This window comes from Hyaena hyaena, unplaced genomic scaffold, assembly GCF_003009895.1.
Source record: "Hyaena hyaena isolate Hyena2069 unplaced genomic scaffold, ASM300989v1 scaffold_636, whole genome shotgun sequence".
NCBI lineage: Eukaryota > Metazoa > Chordata > Mammalia > Carnivora > Hyaenidae > Hyaena > Hyaena hyaena.
In genome coordinates this window covers 159,665-179,886 of record NW_024081268.1, presented here as the reverse complement: position 1 = coordinate 179,886, position 20,222 = coordinate 159,665, and the positions used below count along the sequence as shown (strand labels likewise).

Sequence of the window (20,222 nt, the reverse complement as noted above, 5' to 3'; positions counted from 1 at the left end):
TTTTGAATCAAGAGGAGCTATAGTCCTGTATCCTCACTTAAGGATTCACTTTTGTATTCACTCACTTCAGTAATCACAAAAGATTCAGATCACTTGATACTGGACTTGAACCTGATGCTGTAATTGAAAGAGAACTTTGCGAGTCCTGATAGGGCTGAGGATATTTGGCATATGGGGCGGATGAAATAATTGTGACTATTATTATTAATGGTTACATTAATTGTGACTTTATACAATGTCACAATAATATATTATGCTGCAAATAAATAATATTTTACAGTGATTCCCATAAAGAAATTGAGCCTATTTTTCCATTTCTTGAATCTGGACTTGACTATGTGACTTGCTTTGTGCAATGGGACATGAGTAAGTATAACTGAAGCAGAGGCTTGAAATGCGCTTGGACATTTGAGCTTGCTTTCTTGATGCCTTTGTAGCATAGTCATTATGTGTAGAAGCTTTGGCTAGCCTCTTAGATGATGTAAAATATGTGGCTTGCTGCTCCTATTGCCTTGGACAACAGCTAGACATATGAATGAGGCTATCTGGGATGAGACGGTCCCCAAGCAATCTGTTAACTGACTGCCCTTGCAATAGTGAACTAGGTCTTGACCTGGAGAACTAACTGTACAGCAGAATCCTGGGCTAAATGAAATGATCTCTGCAAGTTCTTAAATTGTGGTGTGGTTTATTATGCAGAAAAAAATTATACAAATAATCTTAGTGAAAGAAAACTTTATTTAAATATTCTCAGTGATAGTTGTTTAATTTTGCTGAAAGCTGGCAAAACTTATGGCCAGACTTCAAAGTACATATAGTCCTAGAAAGAAAATGAAAAATAAATGTGATTAGATTGGTTTTTAAGGTACAGGCCTTAGACATGAGAGTGATTTTGGGGTCCTGTGTTATAATAACGTGCTAATAAAACCTATTAAAGAAGAATTCTGATGAGCAGAAGACAACTTCTAAGGGAATAAGAATGAATATTTGTCTACTCTTGAACACGCCAAAATAATAAATTTGGATATAAAGGCCCTAAAGAACAGCAACCAGTTCTACTTCATTTTTTATGTATGTTTTCATAATATATACTAAATATTAAAAAGTTTAGGAATAGAGAAGAAAAAAAAAGTTGTATTTCCAATCCCCCCAAAATCTACCACTAATATTTTGATTCAAATTCTTTCCATACACACACAATTGGTATTATAATATGCTTATTATATTACCACTACTATTTTTACTGCATAATATACACTGAGTATTTGTACCACTAAAATTCGTTTAGTTTTGAGTCTAACATTCTGTTTTAGAGATATCTCATAGTGTGTTTTTAATAAATCTCATACTTTAAATTTTAGGTTGTTTCAGCTTTCTTAATTTATTAGAGTGATGTTTGTTACATAGAGGACACATTGCTGTTTCCAAGAGTACGCATAATTAATCATGTGCATTTGTATTAGGTTTTTTAGAAGAAAGTAATGCAAAAAAAAAAAAAAGAAGAAAGTAATGCATATAAAATATATGAACATTAAAAATTTTAATGGGTGTTTTCAGTTTGTTTTCTAAATTGTACCTATAGCTCATGATTACCTGATTTCCTAAACTTTCATCAGCATTGAGATTTTGTCATTAGACAAAATGAAATTTTGTTTTTAATTAGAAAAATGAAAAATTGTTTTTTTTCTTTTTTGCTTTCTTCTTGTTTTTGAAAACATTTTCTTATGGTTATTGGTTATTTATATTCACTCTTTAATAGATACATTAATTACTTTTTTATATTCTTTTTCCATTTCTGTTGGGAATTTGATATTTTTCTTCTCATTTAAACAAAATTGATATTAATATAAGGATATTACTCCTTGGTCATATTCGAAGCACATATTTCCTTACTTTATTGTTTGCTATTAAATATTTAACATTATAATTTGTTTTAAGGTACAGAAGTTTAAGATATTATAATTTAGTAGTCTGTTACTTTGCAATTTATTTACTTTTAAAATTCTTTTCCATCTAGAGACCAGGGGTGGGTGCTGTTTACTCATTTATCTTTGGTCAATAATTCGCCATCTCCTTCCTTATGTTTTCCTTGGGTTTGTTCTGTTCATTTACTAACTTTTTAGAGATGAATACTTAGCCCATTAATTTTCCACTTTTCTTCAGTAAGTATTTACCATTATACATTGCTCTTTAACTTTACTTGCATCCCAAAAGTTTTGGTTTGTAATATTTTAGTTATGATAAAATTTGATATATTTAAAATTTTTATTATGTGTTACTTTTTACTCCTTAGTCATGTACACATTTCCATATATACAAAATATTTTAAAATATATATCTTTACTTATTTCTATTTTAATGTTATTTGCTGTGACACCAAGGTCCAAGTATTACCAGTTCCCTGAAATTTGTTGAGACTTACATCTTGGCCCATTATGAAAATAATTCTTGAAAAAACCTTTTTTTGAGAACAACTTATTTATCTACTTGTGTAACACAAAGTTCTACATGCATCCATTAAATCAACCTTGTTACTTTTTTGTTCAAATTTTAAATGATTTTACTAAATTTCTGATTCCTACAACGAATACAACTTGAAAGGGGTGCAAAATTTCCCACTATGATGATGAACTTGTCATTCTCTAACAAAATAATTTTTCTCAATGTTAAACATGAGAAATATTGTATAACATTGATCTTAGGGGCACAAAAATCAAGAATTATCATGTTTCTTTTGAATGGAACTTTTATTATAATGTAGTCACCTTCTCTATCTCTGTCTCTAATGTTTTTATGGTATTAAAATCTAATTTTTTGATATTACCCTAGCTTTAATAGCTTTTTTGGTTAGTATTTTTCTGTTATACATTTACCCATCTTTTCTTTCTTTCCATTTTTTTTTCATTAATTTTGATTTGTCGACTATTAAGAACCTAGGGATAATTTAAAAATCTAATTTAGGGGCGCCTGGGTGGCTTAGTCAGTTGGACATCCAACTTCTGCTCAGGTCATGATCTCGTGGTTGGTGGGTTCAAGCCTCACAACGGGCACTGTGCTGACAGCTCAGGGCTTGGAGCCTGTTTCAGACTCTGTGTCTCCCTCTCTCTCTCTGCCCCTCCCCCACTCATGCTTTGTCTCTCTCTCTCTCTCTTAAAAAATGAATAAACATTTTAAAAAATGTTAAAAATCTAATTTAGCAATTTCTATTTTTTAACTTGCAAGTTTTTCCCATTTATATTTATTGTGATTATTGTAAAAATTATATAGAATATATTAAATTAATATTTGATATAATTGAATAATTATTTTCTATTTCTGTTTGTCCCAATTTTCTCTATGCTTTTCTCTCCTCCCCTTCCCTCCACCGAATAGGTTTTGTTTGTTTGTTTGCTTTCTTGTATTTTATTACCATTTTTCCACTATACTAGTTTGAAATTTACAGTCTTTATGTTACTTCAGTCATTACCCATGACATTTTAACATGCACATTTTACTTATCTCCTGAACAATACAAAGACCTTAAGACCATTTAAATTCTAATAACTTCTGATAACTCATACATTTTTATTAGCTAAGTATTTTTGTTTTACTTTTTTTTGCAAAAAATTACATATTTGTTATTATTTTTTATTTATTTTTTAAATGTTTATTTATTTTTGAGAGACAGAGACAGACAGAGGGTGAGCAGGGGAGGGGCAGAGAGAGATGGAGACACAGAATCCGAAGCAGGTTCCACGCTGTGAGCTGTCAGCACAGAACCCGATATGAGGCTTGAACCCACAAACGGTGAACTCATGACCTGAGCCAAAGTTGGTGGCTTGAAGAACTGAACCACCCAGGAGCCCCACTATTATTTTATTATTAAAAACATGTTTACATTCACAAATATGGTTAGCATTTTATTTGCTCATGAATATTATTGAACTTCAGATGTACCTTTTCAGAGCATGCTTCTTCCTGAAGTGCTATAAACACTTTACAACAATCTATGTGTTGTAAAATTCTGGGTTTCTTAAAATGCAAATGTATTTATTTTACTTTCATCTTTAAGATACAGTCTTGAAGAAATAGAATTTGAGAGTTCAGATTGTTTTTTAATCAGTATTTTGAAGATATCATTCTACTGTCTTCTGGCTTTCAGTGTTTCTGTTGAGAAGTCAATTGTCAGTCTCATTGCTTACAGGTGATTTGTCTTTCCTTTGTGGTTACTTATTTTTCTCTGCTTTTCTGCTTCACTCCTAACATCTATATATAGATGTTAATTTTAAATTACATTACTTGGGATATTTGCCCTTTATGCACTGAATTTGTATTTCTTGGTTCTGAAAATTTTTTAGGAGTTACCTGTTCTCTTATCATATTTGTGACTCTTGATTTTCATATTGTTTTGTCTCTATTACATCATGAATCATTTTCTCTACAGTATTTCTTTGTTCCCTAACTTTCTCTTCAACTATATTCAATCTGCTACTTAATCTATTTTTTTCCTGTTTCTCCAAATTTTAGTACTATTTATGAGGCAATGTGTGACCCAGCCCTGCATATGTCTCTTGCCATTTCCTATCATTTTATTATATTTAGAGAATGAAGGTAATTTCTTATGTTCATTTTGCCCCTAAGGCCCTAATATAATCAAGAGCAGTATTTTCCTTTTTAAAATATCTACATATCTGTAGTTTCCAAATTAACAATGATTACAAAAAGATAGTTATAAAATTTTAAATCGTAGGAAATAACAGTAAGTTACAATTAACAAGCCATTTTATTCCTATTTTCAGCAAGTTAGTCTTGTTCTTCCATCAAGGCAAGGATTTTAACTTCAGTGATCATGTTTACAGGACACTCTAGTTTTTACATCTTTTGCAATGTGAAGACTGAATCCATGATATGATTTTGAGGACTTGGAGACCAAAAAGTACAATTTGCAATCAGTATAGATGATTTGAGCAAAAATATTAGCAAAGACACAATGGTAATCTCAGAAAATATAGTTTTAAGCTAAATAAAATAAAAATAGACTCACAATGAGAAAACTTGCTCCAAGCATCAGTGCTTTTATCTTAACATCAAGATTAAATGGAAACTGGATTCCAAATTTATCAGCATTGGTGATCATAAATCCAGCCCACTTTTTTGAAATTTTGCCAAGAACTATTTCTTCATCCAGAGACAATAACTAAAAGAAAAAATATATATGTACATATTATATGTATATATATATATCATTTTATGTACATATTATATGTATATATATATCATTTTAGATTTTAAAAATATCTGAAATAAAAAATAGATATTCCTACCTAAATTTTAGTAATTAAATATGACCCATATGAGTTATAATCATGCTGGTCACATCCTAAAATAAAAAGAATGTGCAATATGGACACATAATAACTTGGAAAAAATGCCTACAGACAATATCTATCTAGAAACAACTATGATAATATCTATCTATCTGTCTAAAATATATAATGTGCACTATGGACACATAATAACTTGGAAAAAACATCTACAGACAGTATCTATCAAACAAATTGATTGTATACAACTGATTATACAGTCCACCCTTGAATGACACAGGGGTAAGAGGTGCTAACACCCCTGGGCAGTTGAAAATCTGCATATAACAATTGATCCCCAAAATCTTAACCACTAAAACCCTATTATTGACTAGAAGTCTTATTGATAACATAAAGTCAATTAATATGTTATATGTATTATATACTTTATTCTTACAATAAAGTAAGCTAGAAAAAGGAAAATGTTATTAAGAAAATCATAAAGAAGAGAGAATATGTTTATGCTACTGTACTTGTGTTTATTGGAAAAAATCTGCATATACGTGGGCCAGTGCATTTCAAACCTGTGTTGTTCAAAGGCCAGCTATATATGATATATGTTATTTTATATATGATAACATACATTACATATAAATTATATCAATATATATGCTTACTATATAATTGCTTAAATTGGACCTGAGAATCAATTTAACTCTAAATGAAAGCCACTAGTTTTTCCACTCTTTTACACAGTTAGCTCTTTCTTAAAAGATCTTAATTTTCTGAATCCCTCTACCCTTTCTCATCCCCTTTTCTCCCTACTCATCTAAATCAACTAGAACATCACTTCTCATACCAACTAATATTTATCTCTCAATATAAGAGATATTCATATAAGACAATATTTATATAAGACAATATACTTATCTGTTGTAACTCTTAGTATTTGTCTGGTAATGAATGCCATGGAGGAAAAGGTAGGCTGATGTAATGGAATACAGTTGGGAGATAATAAGCAGGCTAAAAGAATGGAGGTGAGGGCAGTGATTTTACAGGAAGCCCCTTTGGCAAAGCACCGTTTAAGTTGAGACTTAGAGGATCAGTAGGAATTAGTGATCAGAGGAGTAGGGAGAGGGACGGCGTCCTAGAGAGTCAGCAACAGGTGAAAAGGCCCTGAGTTGGGTAGGGCTGGAGCAAAGTGAGGGCTGGAGCTAGTTGCAGAAAATTAGTAAGAAAAGAGAGGTATACAGAGATGGATCCTACATAGTCTTGTAAGAAATGTTAAGGAATTTGGGAAAAGAAAAATATGGAAGGGTTTTGTGAAACTTTGTCAAAATTTCTCCAGTGTTTTCATAACTAACTGACAATGCCACTCTTCCTCATCATCAGCCTAATGTCTTATATTTTACATTGCAAAGAAAATAGAAACTACTGGATGGGAACTGACTAATTCCTAGAAAGTCATCTTACCTAATAACATGAATAGTCAATTAACACATATTTTGTAGGTTATATTTTTCATATACTGTATTTTTTTTTATTTTAGAGAGAGAATGCACATGTGGGAGGAGTAGAGCAGAGAGAGAAAGAGAGAGATTTTAAAAAAATGTTTACCTATTTTTGAGAGAGAGATAGAGTGCTAGTGGTGGAAAGAGAGGAAGACACAGAATCTGAAGCAGGCTCCAGGATCTGAGCTGTCAGCACAGAGCCTGACACGGGGCTTGAACCCACCAACTGCAAGTTCATGACCTGACCTGAAGTCAGACACTCAACCTACTGAGCCACCAGGCACCCCAAAAGAGAGAGAGAATCTTAAGCAGGCTCCATGCTTAGTGTGGAGCCTGACGTGGGGTACAATCCCACAACCCTGGGATCATGACTTGAGCTGAAATCAAGAGCCACTCAACTGACTGAGCCACCACAGGTGCCCTTCCTATACTATATTTTTACAACAAGTAAGCTAGAGAAAAGAAAATGTTATTGAGAAAGTCATAAGGAAAATACATTTACATTAGTGTAGACAGATAGATGATAGATAGATAGATAGATAGATGATAGATAGATAAATGATAGATGATAGATAGATAGATAGATAGGTAGATAGATAGATAGATAGATAGATAGATAGATAGATAGATAGATAGATAGAGACAGAGAGAGAAATATCTACATATAAGTGGACACAGGAAGTATTCTATCCATACCAACACTCCTTAAATCCTTCGACAATGACTATGATGAATAGACTCTGTGCCTATTTGAGGCTTATTTCCTAGGAACATGTGTATTAGGCCCCACACCAACTAAGAGACAGGATTCATCAAATATTTAACCTTTGCTGTTTCTCCACACTTTCCCTCCCATTTGGCTCCTTTCCTTTAAAATCAAAACATGCTAAGAATATACCTTTCATAAAAATACTTTCCCATGCTCCCTGTGCCCCCATTCAGCCAGGAACAGGATTAGGGTAAAGCAGTGAGATAAGTCATACAAGTGCATAGTCAGTTTCTGCCTTAAGTTTTTGTTTATAAATTTGTTCATAATGGATTTGCAATAATTTTTATTTTAAAAAATATTACATCCAAGTATCATTTATCTTAATTATTAAGGGTTTTGGTGCTTCTTAAATTTTGTTCCCTAGATGAATGGTTATTTCCCTTACCATAGTCCCTGGTCCTGTAACTAGTTACTCCTTTATTTCTTTTCTCTTCTTCGTAAGCAAGTGTATTGAAAGGGCTGCCCACACTCATTCACAGAATTACTTTTTCACAGAATTGTGACTTCCCTTTCTTGTTCATTCTTAGAGCTTACCCAAAGAGTGCCAGCTATAAAATGACTTTGCTTCATACTTAGAAGAAAGTGTTTAATACACCTTACAGAAAGTTCTCATGATATCTGAATAAAGTAGGATTTATTATATCATGTGAGATATAAAATAGCACATGGAAAACATTTTATTTTTTGATATCATTAATAATGAATCACTGTAGCTTTGGCTTCTAGAGTTTTATGCATTGGCCACTCTGTTCCATTGGTTTTCAACTTGAAATACAAAAGAGTAGAGTCCTGTGTGCTCATTATTCAGGTTTATCAAACTAACCATGTTATTGTCATAATTCATTTGCTTAAAATATGTTTTACTTAATCAGTACATGCTGGTGCCAATCAGAATAAGTATCACTAAACTGAATTAACATAATTCTAGAGAAGGAAAAAAAATCAGGTAGATATGATTTCAGAGTTAAAGAAAAAAACAAGCAAACATGTCCTTATTAAAAGACTGAGAAACAGTACTTTTTTCAAATCAAATATTTTATGAAATCAACAATATTCTTAGGAATATTGCTTAGTTAAATATGGATTCTTAAGCAACATTCCTAAGTGTAGTGAGTTGCTTAGTTTTGTTAACTATATTTAGTATTTTTAGTAATTAACTTCCCAAATTATTATCTGAATATTGGCCACAATCTGAGAAATGTATCAGTAAGCACATAAACATTTAACAAAATTGTATCATAACCCGGTTTCAAATTTTATAAAAATTAACATGAATATATTATTTATAATTAATGCCCAATTATGTCATTGTTCATTGCAATAAAGCTTATTTTTCTTTCAATATTCCTTGAAATATTAAATACCATACTTGTTGTTTAATAACTACATACTTGAAATACAGCTTCAAAAGATGCCTATGGAGCGCCTGGGTGGCTCAGTCAGTTAAGCATCCACTTCAGCTCAGGTCATGGTTTTGTGGTTTGTGAGTTCGAGCCCTGTGCTGATAGCTGTGCTGATAGCTCGGAGCCTGGAGTCTGTTTCAGATTCTGTGTCTACCTCTCTCTCTGACCCTCCCCTGCTCGTACTTTCTCTATGTCTCTCAAAAATAAATAAATGTAAAAAAAAATGTTTAAAGATGCCTTATAATCACATAAGTGTGTAAGACTCAATGAAGCAAGGAAACTATGTGTTAGAAATTCAGTTTAAAAAATAAATAGTTATAACATGATAACATGTTTTATCTTATTTTAATGAGATTTATTAATGTATTAGAAAATACTCAAATAACCAATTTGAACATGATTATCTTAAAATATATTACTCACATTAAAATTTAGATCCTTGAGACAGCTGGAAACCACACATGGCCCTCTGATTTTCATTATATCCTCCTTATTCTCATTTTTTATTTCAAACATTGGCAAAAATGGGTGAAAGTATTGATACACATATCCAATTTTTTCACCAGGAGGAGCTTCAACTTTTAGCTACAAATGATTGAGAAATGTAGTATTGATCAATGAGATTTATTTTGATTTGTAAGCAACAAATCAGTTACATACTACTCATTAGTGTTTTATATATGTGAACATAACTTTCTGTGTTTAAAGCATGCCCTATAATTTGGGAATGGACACGGAAGTGAAAAAACCAAGGTTTTAGATATTGAAACCTCCAAATTGAGACCTGATGCTGCTGCTTATTTACTACATGAAATATGGACATGTCACTAAACTCCCTGGAATTCATCTTCCATTTGCAAAAGTGGGGGTAATAATATTTCTAAGGTGTTTATGAAGGTCACTTTTTAAATTGCCATGCCCATGAGACATGTCTTAAACCCCAATCACACCAACAACCATTCTGTTACCAATATGTGAAGGACTTTTGTCCCTCTTTGCAAATGTAAATATGAATTCACTGAAACACTGTTTATTGTGATTTAAAGCCCAGTTCAGAGATTGGTTGTATAAATTATGGTGTGCCATCTATATGATGGGTTATTATCCAACCATTTTGTAAGGAAGAAGCCCTGTGCATACGGATGTAATCTTCAAGTTACATTGTTTTATTTTTAAAAATTATAGAATATATGCCAATTGTGTTAAAAAGACACATGTATACTGTACAAATATACATTTGGGATCCCATTCAGTGATAGCTCAAAGGACCAGTCTGAGAAACACTGCTGAAAATAGGATTGAACTTCACAGCCCCTAATTCGTTGGCACTCCATTCAAAGGCTGAAAAGTGCGTGCAGAGGAATGCAAATAAAAACCACAATATTTTAGAATAGAAAACTTATCTTTAATGTTTTATTTATTTCTAGGAGAGAGAGAGAGAGAGAGAGAGATAGCGTGAGCAGGGGAGGGTCAGAGAGAGAGGGAGTCACAGACTGAAACAGGCTCCAGGCTCTGAGCTGGCAGTCAGCACAGAGCCCGACGCGGGGCTCGAACCCACGAACCGCGAGATCATGACCTAAGGAAAGTCGGACGCTTAACCGACTAAGCCACCCAGGCGCCCCTAGAATAGAAAACTTCTGAAGACCTAAATATCTTGTGATCTTCATTGCCTGAAAAATATTTACAGTGTTTTATATTATTCTCACTCTGCAGGTATATATATACATATATATAATTCTTTAACATAGTTCATTCTGGAAATTTCTTTGTAGCCAAACCCAATGCTTTAACATACGCTCAGTGTTGAGGCTTTTTTGAAAGAATTCAAATACATTCTAAATCATGTAGAAACAATATTTACTGACCTTTTGTACAGAGCAGTTTCTCCAGCAACAACGACTTCTTAGAGTTCTTTGGATAGTAATGACATCACGGCCTACATTATCATAAATTGTCATGGTAAAAGGTCTTGATGGTCCACAGAGGTATCGCAGGAAACAATTACTTCTGTCTTCTGCAAAATAAATTCTCTGTCCTTGACTGTTCGTAACTTCATATTTTTTGCTAGTTGCAAAACAACTGAGAACTAAAGAATCAAACAATGTGGCATTTTATTAGTGATGGGAGACCTGTAAATTGCCTATTAAATTACCTGCAAATATGCAACTTATCTTCGATAATAAACTACTTGGTTCTAAGTCACTTATCTTCACTGCTATCTTAGTTTTGCCTTACAAAAACTAAAAGAGGTGTGCTAGCTATTCTCTGATCCCTTTTACTGCTAAAATTCCATACATAGCTTTTTAAAAAATCATTTTGAATTTCTGAGAAATCAACCCTATTTACTGTCATTTTACTATTGTGTTTTGAGTTATATTAAATTCTGCTCCTCTTCATCTTTTCTTCCTGAGGATAGGAAAAAGACATTCAGTCTTGAATCTGGATAGTAGAACCGAAGAAAAAGTATTTTACTGATGCTTAGTTGAAGGAGACAGTAAACACTTGTATATCATCCACATAAGATAATAATCAAATTCATCTCTTGTGTAAGCAAATGGAAATATTATCTTTTGTCCTAATCATTTTACTTCTGTGATCATACAGAGAAAACAGTCCTAATTTTTTTAAAGTGCTTTCTTTACCAAATGTTCACTTTTGCTCTACTTAGAAAAGGAAAAGTAAAATGGAAACAAAGTAAATACCCAACACAAGGCAATAATAGTATCCCCTTTGAGGATTATTGTGTTGCTTTCTAAAATTTTGGGTTTTAATTATGGAGGTTCCTGAAAAGACTAAAAATAGAACTACCCTATGACCCAGCAATTGCACTCCTGGGTGTTTACTCAGAAGATACAAAAACACTGATTTGAAGGGGCATATGCACCCCAGTGCTTATGGCAGCACTATAAACAATAGCCCACCTATGGAAAAAAGTCTGTCTATCAACTGATGAATGAATAAACAAGATGTAGTATGTATATATATGTATATGTATATAATGGAATTATGCAATTATATAATTATATATGTATATAATATATGTATTATATATATATAACATATATATATATATAATGGAATATTACTCAGCCATCAAAAAGAATGAAATCTTGCCATTTGCAATGACATGGATGAAGCTAGAGTTTATTTGCTAGGTGAAATAAGTCATTGCCAGATAAAGACAAATACCATATGATTTCACTCATATTGCAATTTAAGACACAAAACAAATGAACATAGAGGAAAGAGCAACAAAAAGAAAGAAGGAAGCAAACCATAAGAAACTCTTAATTATAGAGAACAAACTGAGGGTTGATGGAGGGAAGGGGGTGGAAGATGGGCTAAATGGGTGATGGGTATTAAGGAGGGCACTAGTTGTGATGAGCACTGAGTGTTATATGTAAGTAATGAATCACTAAAGTCTACATCTGAAACCAGTTTACCACATATGTTAACTAAGTAGAATTTAAATAAAAACTTGATATGTAAAAAAGGTTGAGTTTTAAGATAAAGAAAAACAACAAAAGCCATTATGTGAATATATTTTTAAAAATTGCATGGACAATGACTAAAAGTGATTTAAAAATTGATCAAAGGAATATTTTTATTTTTTAAAATTTCTTTTTTAATGTTTTTTATTTATCTCTGAGAGAGATAGAGGGAGAGACAATGTGAGCAGGAGAGGTTCAGAGAGAGGGAGACACAGAATCTGAAACAGGCTCCAGGTTCTGAGCTAGCTGTCAGCACAGAGCCCAACACAGGGCTCGAACCCACAAACCATGAGATCATGACCTGAGCCAAAGTCAGACGCTTAACAGACTGAGCCACCCAGGTGCCCCTCAACAGAATATTTTTAAGCCTTCAAAGGAAATATATCAGTAGTTATACAAGGATGACATTTTTTCCTACTTTTCATTAAAGTTTCAGATATTCTTGAATGAATATTTTTAGTAAGTATGTTAGACTAATATACATTTAGCATTTTGTTTTAATGTTAACCTTTGAAACAGGTATTTACAGAATTTCATCATTTTTAATGATTTTGTGGGCCTCTCAACATAATTGCTTTCATATTATAAAAACATATTTGAAAGGTATTCATTTTTATTTAATATTCAAAGATAAATCATGATTCAATATTGATGAAAAAATATTTTGATTGCCTTTTAAATTTAATTCCTTCTTATGAGTAGGAATTACATATGCATGGCACAAATTTTAAAATGCAAAAAAAAATTTAATGCACACACACACTATTATTATATGCACTACTTTGTAATTGCTTTTGATATTTGTCAATATACCTTGGAGCTATTCCTGACGATTCTGTAGAGCTGTCTCATTCATTTAAATAAATGCACAATGTTAAATTATATGAATGTATAATTTAGAGCAGTCAGTAATTCTTACATCTTACAATTCTTACATTCTTACATTTAGCCTGCATCAGAACCATCTGGAGGGCTTGATAAATAGATTGTTGAACCTCGCCTCTAGATTTTGTGATTTAGTAGATCTGTGATGAAGCTTGGGAACTTGATTTCCAACATGTTCCCAGATGATGTTGATGCTGGCAGTCTCGCAACCTATAGATTAGTTCTCTATAACATAGATGGTTAGATTTCTCTTGATATTTTTGTGGCTACTTAAATTATAAGTATTATAAGTATTATAAATTATAACTATGGCTGTTTCTATCCTATGAATTCTCACAATTAGTTTTTCCTTCTCATTAATTTTATGATTCCATACTATGTATTTTATTTAAGTATATTCATCCACATTTCAGGGAAAGCCCAGGCCTGTCTCCTTTGATTTTCTCAAATGACTACTGTGTGTCTTGTTCATTATAAGTATTCAGTGGGAATTCTGGAATAAATGGTCATTCATAAAATAAGTTATTCAATGCAAGGCAACAGGGAAAAACAATTAATTTTTAATATGCCAAAATTGAAAAGCTTTTATGAATAAAATTAAATCGTAAATGTCTCTTTTAGTCTTAGATTCTCTAATGTGTATTTGAAGGGTTACAATGGTGATAATTTTTTTAACTAAACATTGATTTAATTTGATTTATGTGTATTATAGCCTCATGTACATGAAACAAATACTTGTACTAAGTTGAGGAGATAGAGGTAGACAGTTGCATCCTAAAAAACAATTTCTTGGGGCGCCTGGGTGTCTCAATCGGTTAAGCATCCGACTTAGGCTCAGGTCATGATCTCATGGTTCATGGATTCGAGCCCCGTGTTGGACTCTGTGCTGACAGCTAGCTCAGAGCCTGGAGCCTGCTTCAGATTCTGTGTCTCCCTCTCTCTCTGACCCTCCCCTGCTCACACACACACACTCTCTCTCTCTCAGACATAAATACAGCATTTTTTAAAAATTAAAAAAAAAAGAACAATTTCTCAGACTTGGGAGTGGAATTGAACTGCCCAGAAACTTCAGCTTCTCTGAAATACCTGTATCTGAGGAATTTAGAATGGGAAACTCCTTTTAGGAAAAAGACCTACTGTTTACCAAGACTAAAAATACAGACTAGAATTTTCAGGAGTGATCTCGAGCCAATACCTTTGTACTATTTTATTTATCTTATTGTACTTTGTACTACTGTATTTATCTTATCATTGACTATGACTTCCTATATATTTTCATCGTATTTCAAGGTTTATTATTCCCCAGTCACATGAAGCACTTTAATTTATAGGGAATGACTGAACTACAGCACAAGTTACATATTCAAGAATGAATATATCAGCATGTTTGGTACATACCTTCCAGAAGATCAAAACGTTGACACACTAGTAACTGATTTATCTAATAAAGTAGAAAATAAAGATAGGTAGTATGAAGTAATTAAACTTAAAGCACCTACCAATACACATATACATTAATACCTATATTTAGGACATTTAAAGTAATTGACCCATTATTGACATCTCTCTATTTTCTATCAAATGTCATATATTGTCTAAGTGTAAAGTGGGTTTTTTTGGGGGGGCACCCATACACAGTATACTCTAAAAATGTTTTCATTGAATATTAAATAATTACAAGTACTGTTAGACATTTATCCAAAGCACAATTACAATTTAAATATAATTATAAAGAGATCTTAACTAGAAACCCAAGCCCATCATGCAACCAGATAAAACTCTTCAGTGCTCTCTTTTGGGAAGTAGAGGATGTAGGAACAGAGGTCTTCCATTCCATGTGAAATATAGTGAAGACTAGAAGACTGTACATGCTGTAAGCAGTTTTCTGTGACCAAATTGATAGTGTTGCCAGATCTAACAAAACAAAGCAAAACCACCTGACTGCTCAGTTAAGTATGAATTTAATCTAAATAATGAATAATTATTACTATAAATATATACCAAATAATGCATGAAACATTAACCTAGAAATATTTGTTTATCTGAAATTCAGGTGTAATTGAGTGTCTTGTATTTTATCTGACAATTCTACAAATAGACAACGCAAAAAGGAAAAGAGAGGAATTGGAATTCCCTGCCACTGGTCAGTTACACAGAGACTAAAAGTAAAACAAGATATATGCATCCTTAGACTTACTGCAGCATTATTTACAATAGTCAAGGTTTGGAAGCAGCCTAAATGTCCATCAATAGATGAATAGATAAGAACAATATAGTATATATACACAATGGAATATTACACAGCCATAGAAAGATGGAATTGTGCCATTTGAGACAACATGGATGGACCTAGAAGGTATTATGCTAAGTGAAATAAGTTAGACTGAGAAAGACAAATATCATATGATTCTACTCATAAATGGAATCTGAAAACAAGAACAAAAACCAAAACAAATGAAAAGCAGATTCAGACCTATAAATAGAGAAAAAAAACCCTAATAGTTGCCAAGGGGAGTGGGATGTGGGGAGTTGGGCAAAATAGGTGAAGGGGAGTGGGAGGAAAAGGTTTCCAGTTATAGGATGAATAAGTTACAGGAATAAAAAGCACTGCGTAAGGAATATAGTCAATGATATTGTAATAGCATTGGGTGTAATGACACAGATGGCAGCTACATTTGTAAATGTAGCACAGAGTACAAACTTGTCAAATCACTAAGTTAGACATCTGAAATTCATATAATATTGTGTGTCAGTTATACTAAAAAAAAAAAAATGAACTGAAGAGTCACTATGTTGATTATTTACAAAGACCAACATCACAGTGAGAAAATACAATTACTAATCCAAATGCTGCTGCCAGGAACAATCTAGATTTCCTCAAAGCTAGTTCTTTAATGTTTTTGAGAAACCTTGTTGATAAAAGTACCTTTTTAGTTTGTAGCTATCAAAGACAAACATGACTACTACAAAGACAAAAACACAAATGAGCTTGAAACAATGGAAGCAAAAGCAGGTATTACATGCACATGAAGAGCTTAAATATTTTGTTTCATGAATACAGTGGTGATAGAGTCAAAGTCAGTCAAGAGTCCTTCTAAGTGGAGGCTATTAGCCTCAAAGATTTTGATTCCTTTCTAGTTTTTACTGTTGTGTTGTCCAGCTTCTCATCCGGAACACTGGAAGGAGCAGGGGAACGTGTGAGGGATACCTCACTTCCAGAGCTTCACTGTATTTCTCTGCAAACACTCTGAATCAATAAAGGGCTTGCAAGGCTGATAAAAAATAACAAAACCGTCTTAATTCTGGAGCATGAGATATCTGAAAAGATGGGTGGCAGGGTGGGTTAAATAGGTGATGATTACTAAGGAGTGTACTGGTGATGAGCACCAGGTGTTGTATGGAAGTGTTGAATCACTATAAAACATAAAGCAGAAAAGAAAATGTGAACGAAGAGAGAGTCAAAATGCAATCATCTGTGCACTGTGAATGTTATTTCAAAGGAGGCAGGACCCTCTGGTCTATGTGTAAGACTGGTCACATCGGGGCACCTGAGTGACTCAGTCTGTTAAGCATGACTCTTGATTTGGGTTGAGATCATGATCTCACAAAACCAAGAATGTGGAGCCTACTTGCGATTCTCTCTCTCCCTCTCTTTCTGCCCCTCCCCAATGCATGTGCCCTCTCTCTCTAATAAAAAAATTTTAAAAATGGGTCACATTATGAGTTGGTCTTATACAGTGTATAGCATCTTTAGGTTTCAACTGCTCTTCACTTATTACCATGACTTATATTTAAAAATTTTTAAAAAACAACTTGGGCAATACTCAGATCCCACATGGTATCATTTATGAATTGTTGCTGTGTCCCCACATACACAACACTTACTAGGTTTTGAAATCATTCTAGCATTTCTTTAAACCAGATCTGGGGGGCTCCTGGGTGACTCAGTTGGTTAGATGGCCAACTTCAGCTCAGGTCATGATCTCACAATTGTGGGTTCGAGCCCCGCATCAGCCTCTGTGCTGACAACTCAGAGCCTGGTGCCTGCTTCAGATTCTCTGTCTCCCTCTCTCTGCCCCTCCCCTGCTCATGCTCTGTCTCTGTCTGTCTCTCAAAAAAATGAATAAATGTTAAAAAAATTTTTAAATAAATAAAAATAAACCAGATCTGGTAGGTGAGGAATTTTAGACAGAGAGAAATTGGGAGATTGATAAGATCTGCTCCTTTGCAGATAAAGGTGCATTGCTTACGAAATATACCCCCGCTAAATGAGCTTAATAAGTATGAAATACATGCAGACATACCCCCAAACACTAAGAAAGGGAATTACAACTTTCTGTTTATTAGTATAGAAAATATTAAAACATTTTTCCATAGTTAAGGCTTTCTTAAGGAGAAACATTTGTCAATTAATTTAAACATGAAGTTTTAACATTATTTTTTAACCACAGGAAAAGGAAATGAAGGGGGGGTGGGTTAAATAGGTGATGGTTACTAAGGAGTGTACTTGTGATGAGCACCAGGTGTTGTATGGAAGTGTTGAATCATTATGTTGTACACTAATACAACACTATATGTTAACTAACTGGAATTAAAATGAAAACATAAAATACTGAAAAGGGAAATGAAAAACTATCAGTCTGTAGAGTAGGTTCACAAAAATTTTTGAAGACTTATTAAAAAATAATTTTTTAATTCAGAGAGAAATCTCTATACTATAATTTGGAGTAAAAAAATATAATGTAGTTTTTACCCTTTACCCACATTCAACATTGAATCTTCTTAGATTGATATCATTGCTGTGACAAGTTTATAATTAAGCACTGAAAATGTAAATAAACTTTTTAAGAAGGAACATATATACTGTTTAGTTTTTAAAGTATTGAAAAAGAAGATGTGACCAAGAAATAGTCATTTGAAATGCCAAAGTTAATTATTCAGAAACAGCACTACAGGAAATTAAATCAGAATTGATTTAATAAACAAAATAGTAATGCAGCATCATTAAATTTGGTAGAGAACTGGAGACATCTTCCTAGTATTAGTGCACACATTTCATGTTTGCATACCAGGCTTCTAATACCTACGCAGTTAGATGAACTGAAGATGCCTGAAGCTGGTTTTTACTTACATTCTCAAAATCCAATTTCCTATTTTAAAAAGCAAGTACTTTTTTTTCATTTTTAAAAAAAATTTACATCCAAGTTAGTTAGCATATAGTGTAACAATGACTTCAGGTGTAGATTCCTTAATGCCCCTTACCCATTTAGCCCATCCCCCCCCCCCACAACCCCTGCACTAAACCTCTATTCTCCATATTTGGCTCTCTTCTGTTTCGTCCCCATTCCTGTTTTTATATTACTTTTCCTTTCCCTTATATTCATCTGCTTTGTATCTTTTGTATCTTTGTCCTCATATGAGTGAAGTCATATGATATTTATCTTTCTCTGACTGACAAATTTCACTTAGCATAATATCTTCTAGTTCCATCCACGTAGTTGCACATGGCAAGATTTCATTCTTTTTGATTGCCAAGTAATAAATATTCCATTGTATATATACACTACATCTTTATCCATTCATCCATCATTGGACATTTGGGCTCTTCTGTACTTTGGGTATTGTTGATAGTGCTGCTATAAACATTGGGGTGCATGTAAAGCAGGTACTTATTTTTAAATGGACTTTCCAGGAAATACATTTGTAAATGACAATGTTATTTTATTTACAATGTAAATTTACTACCTCAACCAAAACTTAAATTTAAATGTAAAAATCTAAATGTTACAGGTATAGTATTTTAATCTGCATTCAAAATGCTTTCCTGTAACACACATTGTGTTTTGAAACTATCAAATTCATATTCTTGGCACTCCAATGAGAAACACATTACCATACCTGAGTCAGATATTCCAATCCAGGTGGACAATTGGGTATTGTCCCTGGTGTTTGCATCCATTGTACCGTGGGTTGAAGATTACAAAAAGACATAATCAAGATTATATAAATGCTCAAGATGTGACAGATTGAAGAGATTTTTCTTTTTATCTCTAAAATCTAACATGAAAGAAACATTAACCTGGTTTGAGACAAGAATCAACTTTAATTTCGGGTTTATTTTTCTTTATTTAATGGTATAAACATCACCCATACTGATTATTTTTATTTGTTTCTACTGAAATACTTAGAATTTTATTTATGGAGGCTGTCTCTAAACTAAAAACAAAAAAGAATCTCAGGAATACAAGAAATGCCAGTTGATACCAGTATCATAAACTCTGCAAATTGTAACACACATATTCCTATTTGGTCCTTGATCTATTTAAATACACCTAATTCTTTAGGTTCAGAATCAATTGACAATAATTAGATGGACTCTTTCCCTCCAGTGTTGAAAGACATGTTATGGTGGACATGACAACATTTTCTTCCGGATAAAGATAGATAAAATTTTAATTTTAAATTGAGTTGTGGAAACCATCTATTTCTAGTCTATGATTCTAACAAACTTAGAATAAAAATATATGGACTCAAATTTTTTCTTTTTGGCTCTAAATAAAGTCTCATTATTCTCTGTAGTTTCCTCAGGTTATATCAGAATTAAACTTACAAAATAAATGCACAAACCTATGCTTCCAGCTCAAAATTTAAAAGGATGATTCTAAGTGCTTATAAACACACTTAAGTTATTACAGAATCTATTACATTGTTTTGAAGCAAATATTTTAAGATTTACTCTCATTCAGGTACATTAAAATAAGAAATAAATAAGAGATGACAACATAAATGCAAGATGAGCATCAATCATAAGAGAAAGATGTGTTTTAGAAAAACATTTACTACAGAATATAAGAGTGAGTTTTAAATAGATTGCATTCCAA

At 32.7% G+C, this 20,222-nt stretch overlaps 1 protein-coding gene across 2 annotated transcripts; it reads right to left on the bottom strand.

Moving 5' to 3' along the window:
• Positions 1-755: 755 nt before the first annotated feature.
• LOC120219645 (phospholipid scramblase 2-like) lies at positions 756-19,364 on the bottom strand. Of its 2 annotated transcripts, none has more exons than XM_039216492.1 (6): positions 19,240-19,364; positions 14,740-14,782; positions 10,831-11,051; positions 9,389-9,550; positions 5,024-5,176; positions 756-820 (listed from the first exon to the last, which is right to left on the bottom strand). In XM_039216492.1, the coding sequence occupies exons 1-6, from the start codon at positions 19,330-19,332 to the stop codon at positions 791-793; spliced, it is 702 nt and encodes a 233-aa protein (XP_039072423.1). In that variant the 5' UTR covers positions 19,333-19,364; the 3' UTR covers positions 756-790. The 2 variants fall into 2 exon arrangements, with proteins under 2 accessions (XP_039072423.1, XP_039072424.1); XM_039216493.1 differs by having other exon boundaries at positions 10,831-10,979.
• Between the last annotated feature and the right edge of the window lie 858 nt (positions 19,365-20,222).

What these genes read in the sequence shown, in the direction of transcription:
- LOC120219645 (XM_039216492.1), bottom strand. Translation starts at nt 19,332, where the DNA reads ATGTCTTTTTGTAATCTTCAACCCACGGTACAATGGATGCAAACACCA. An exon ending in GATTGGAATATCTGACTCAG is followed by an intron (nt 14,783 to 19,239) that starts GTATGGTAATGT and finishes CTACTTTATTAG; the next exon opens with ATAAATCAGTTACTAGTGTG. An exon ending in GAAACTGCTCTGTACAAAAG is followed by an intron (nt 9,551 to 10,830) that starts GTCAGTAAATAT and finishes AATCATTTGTAG; the next exon opens with CTAAAAGTTGAAGCTCCTCC.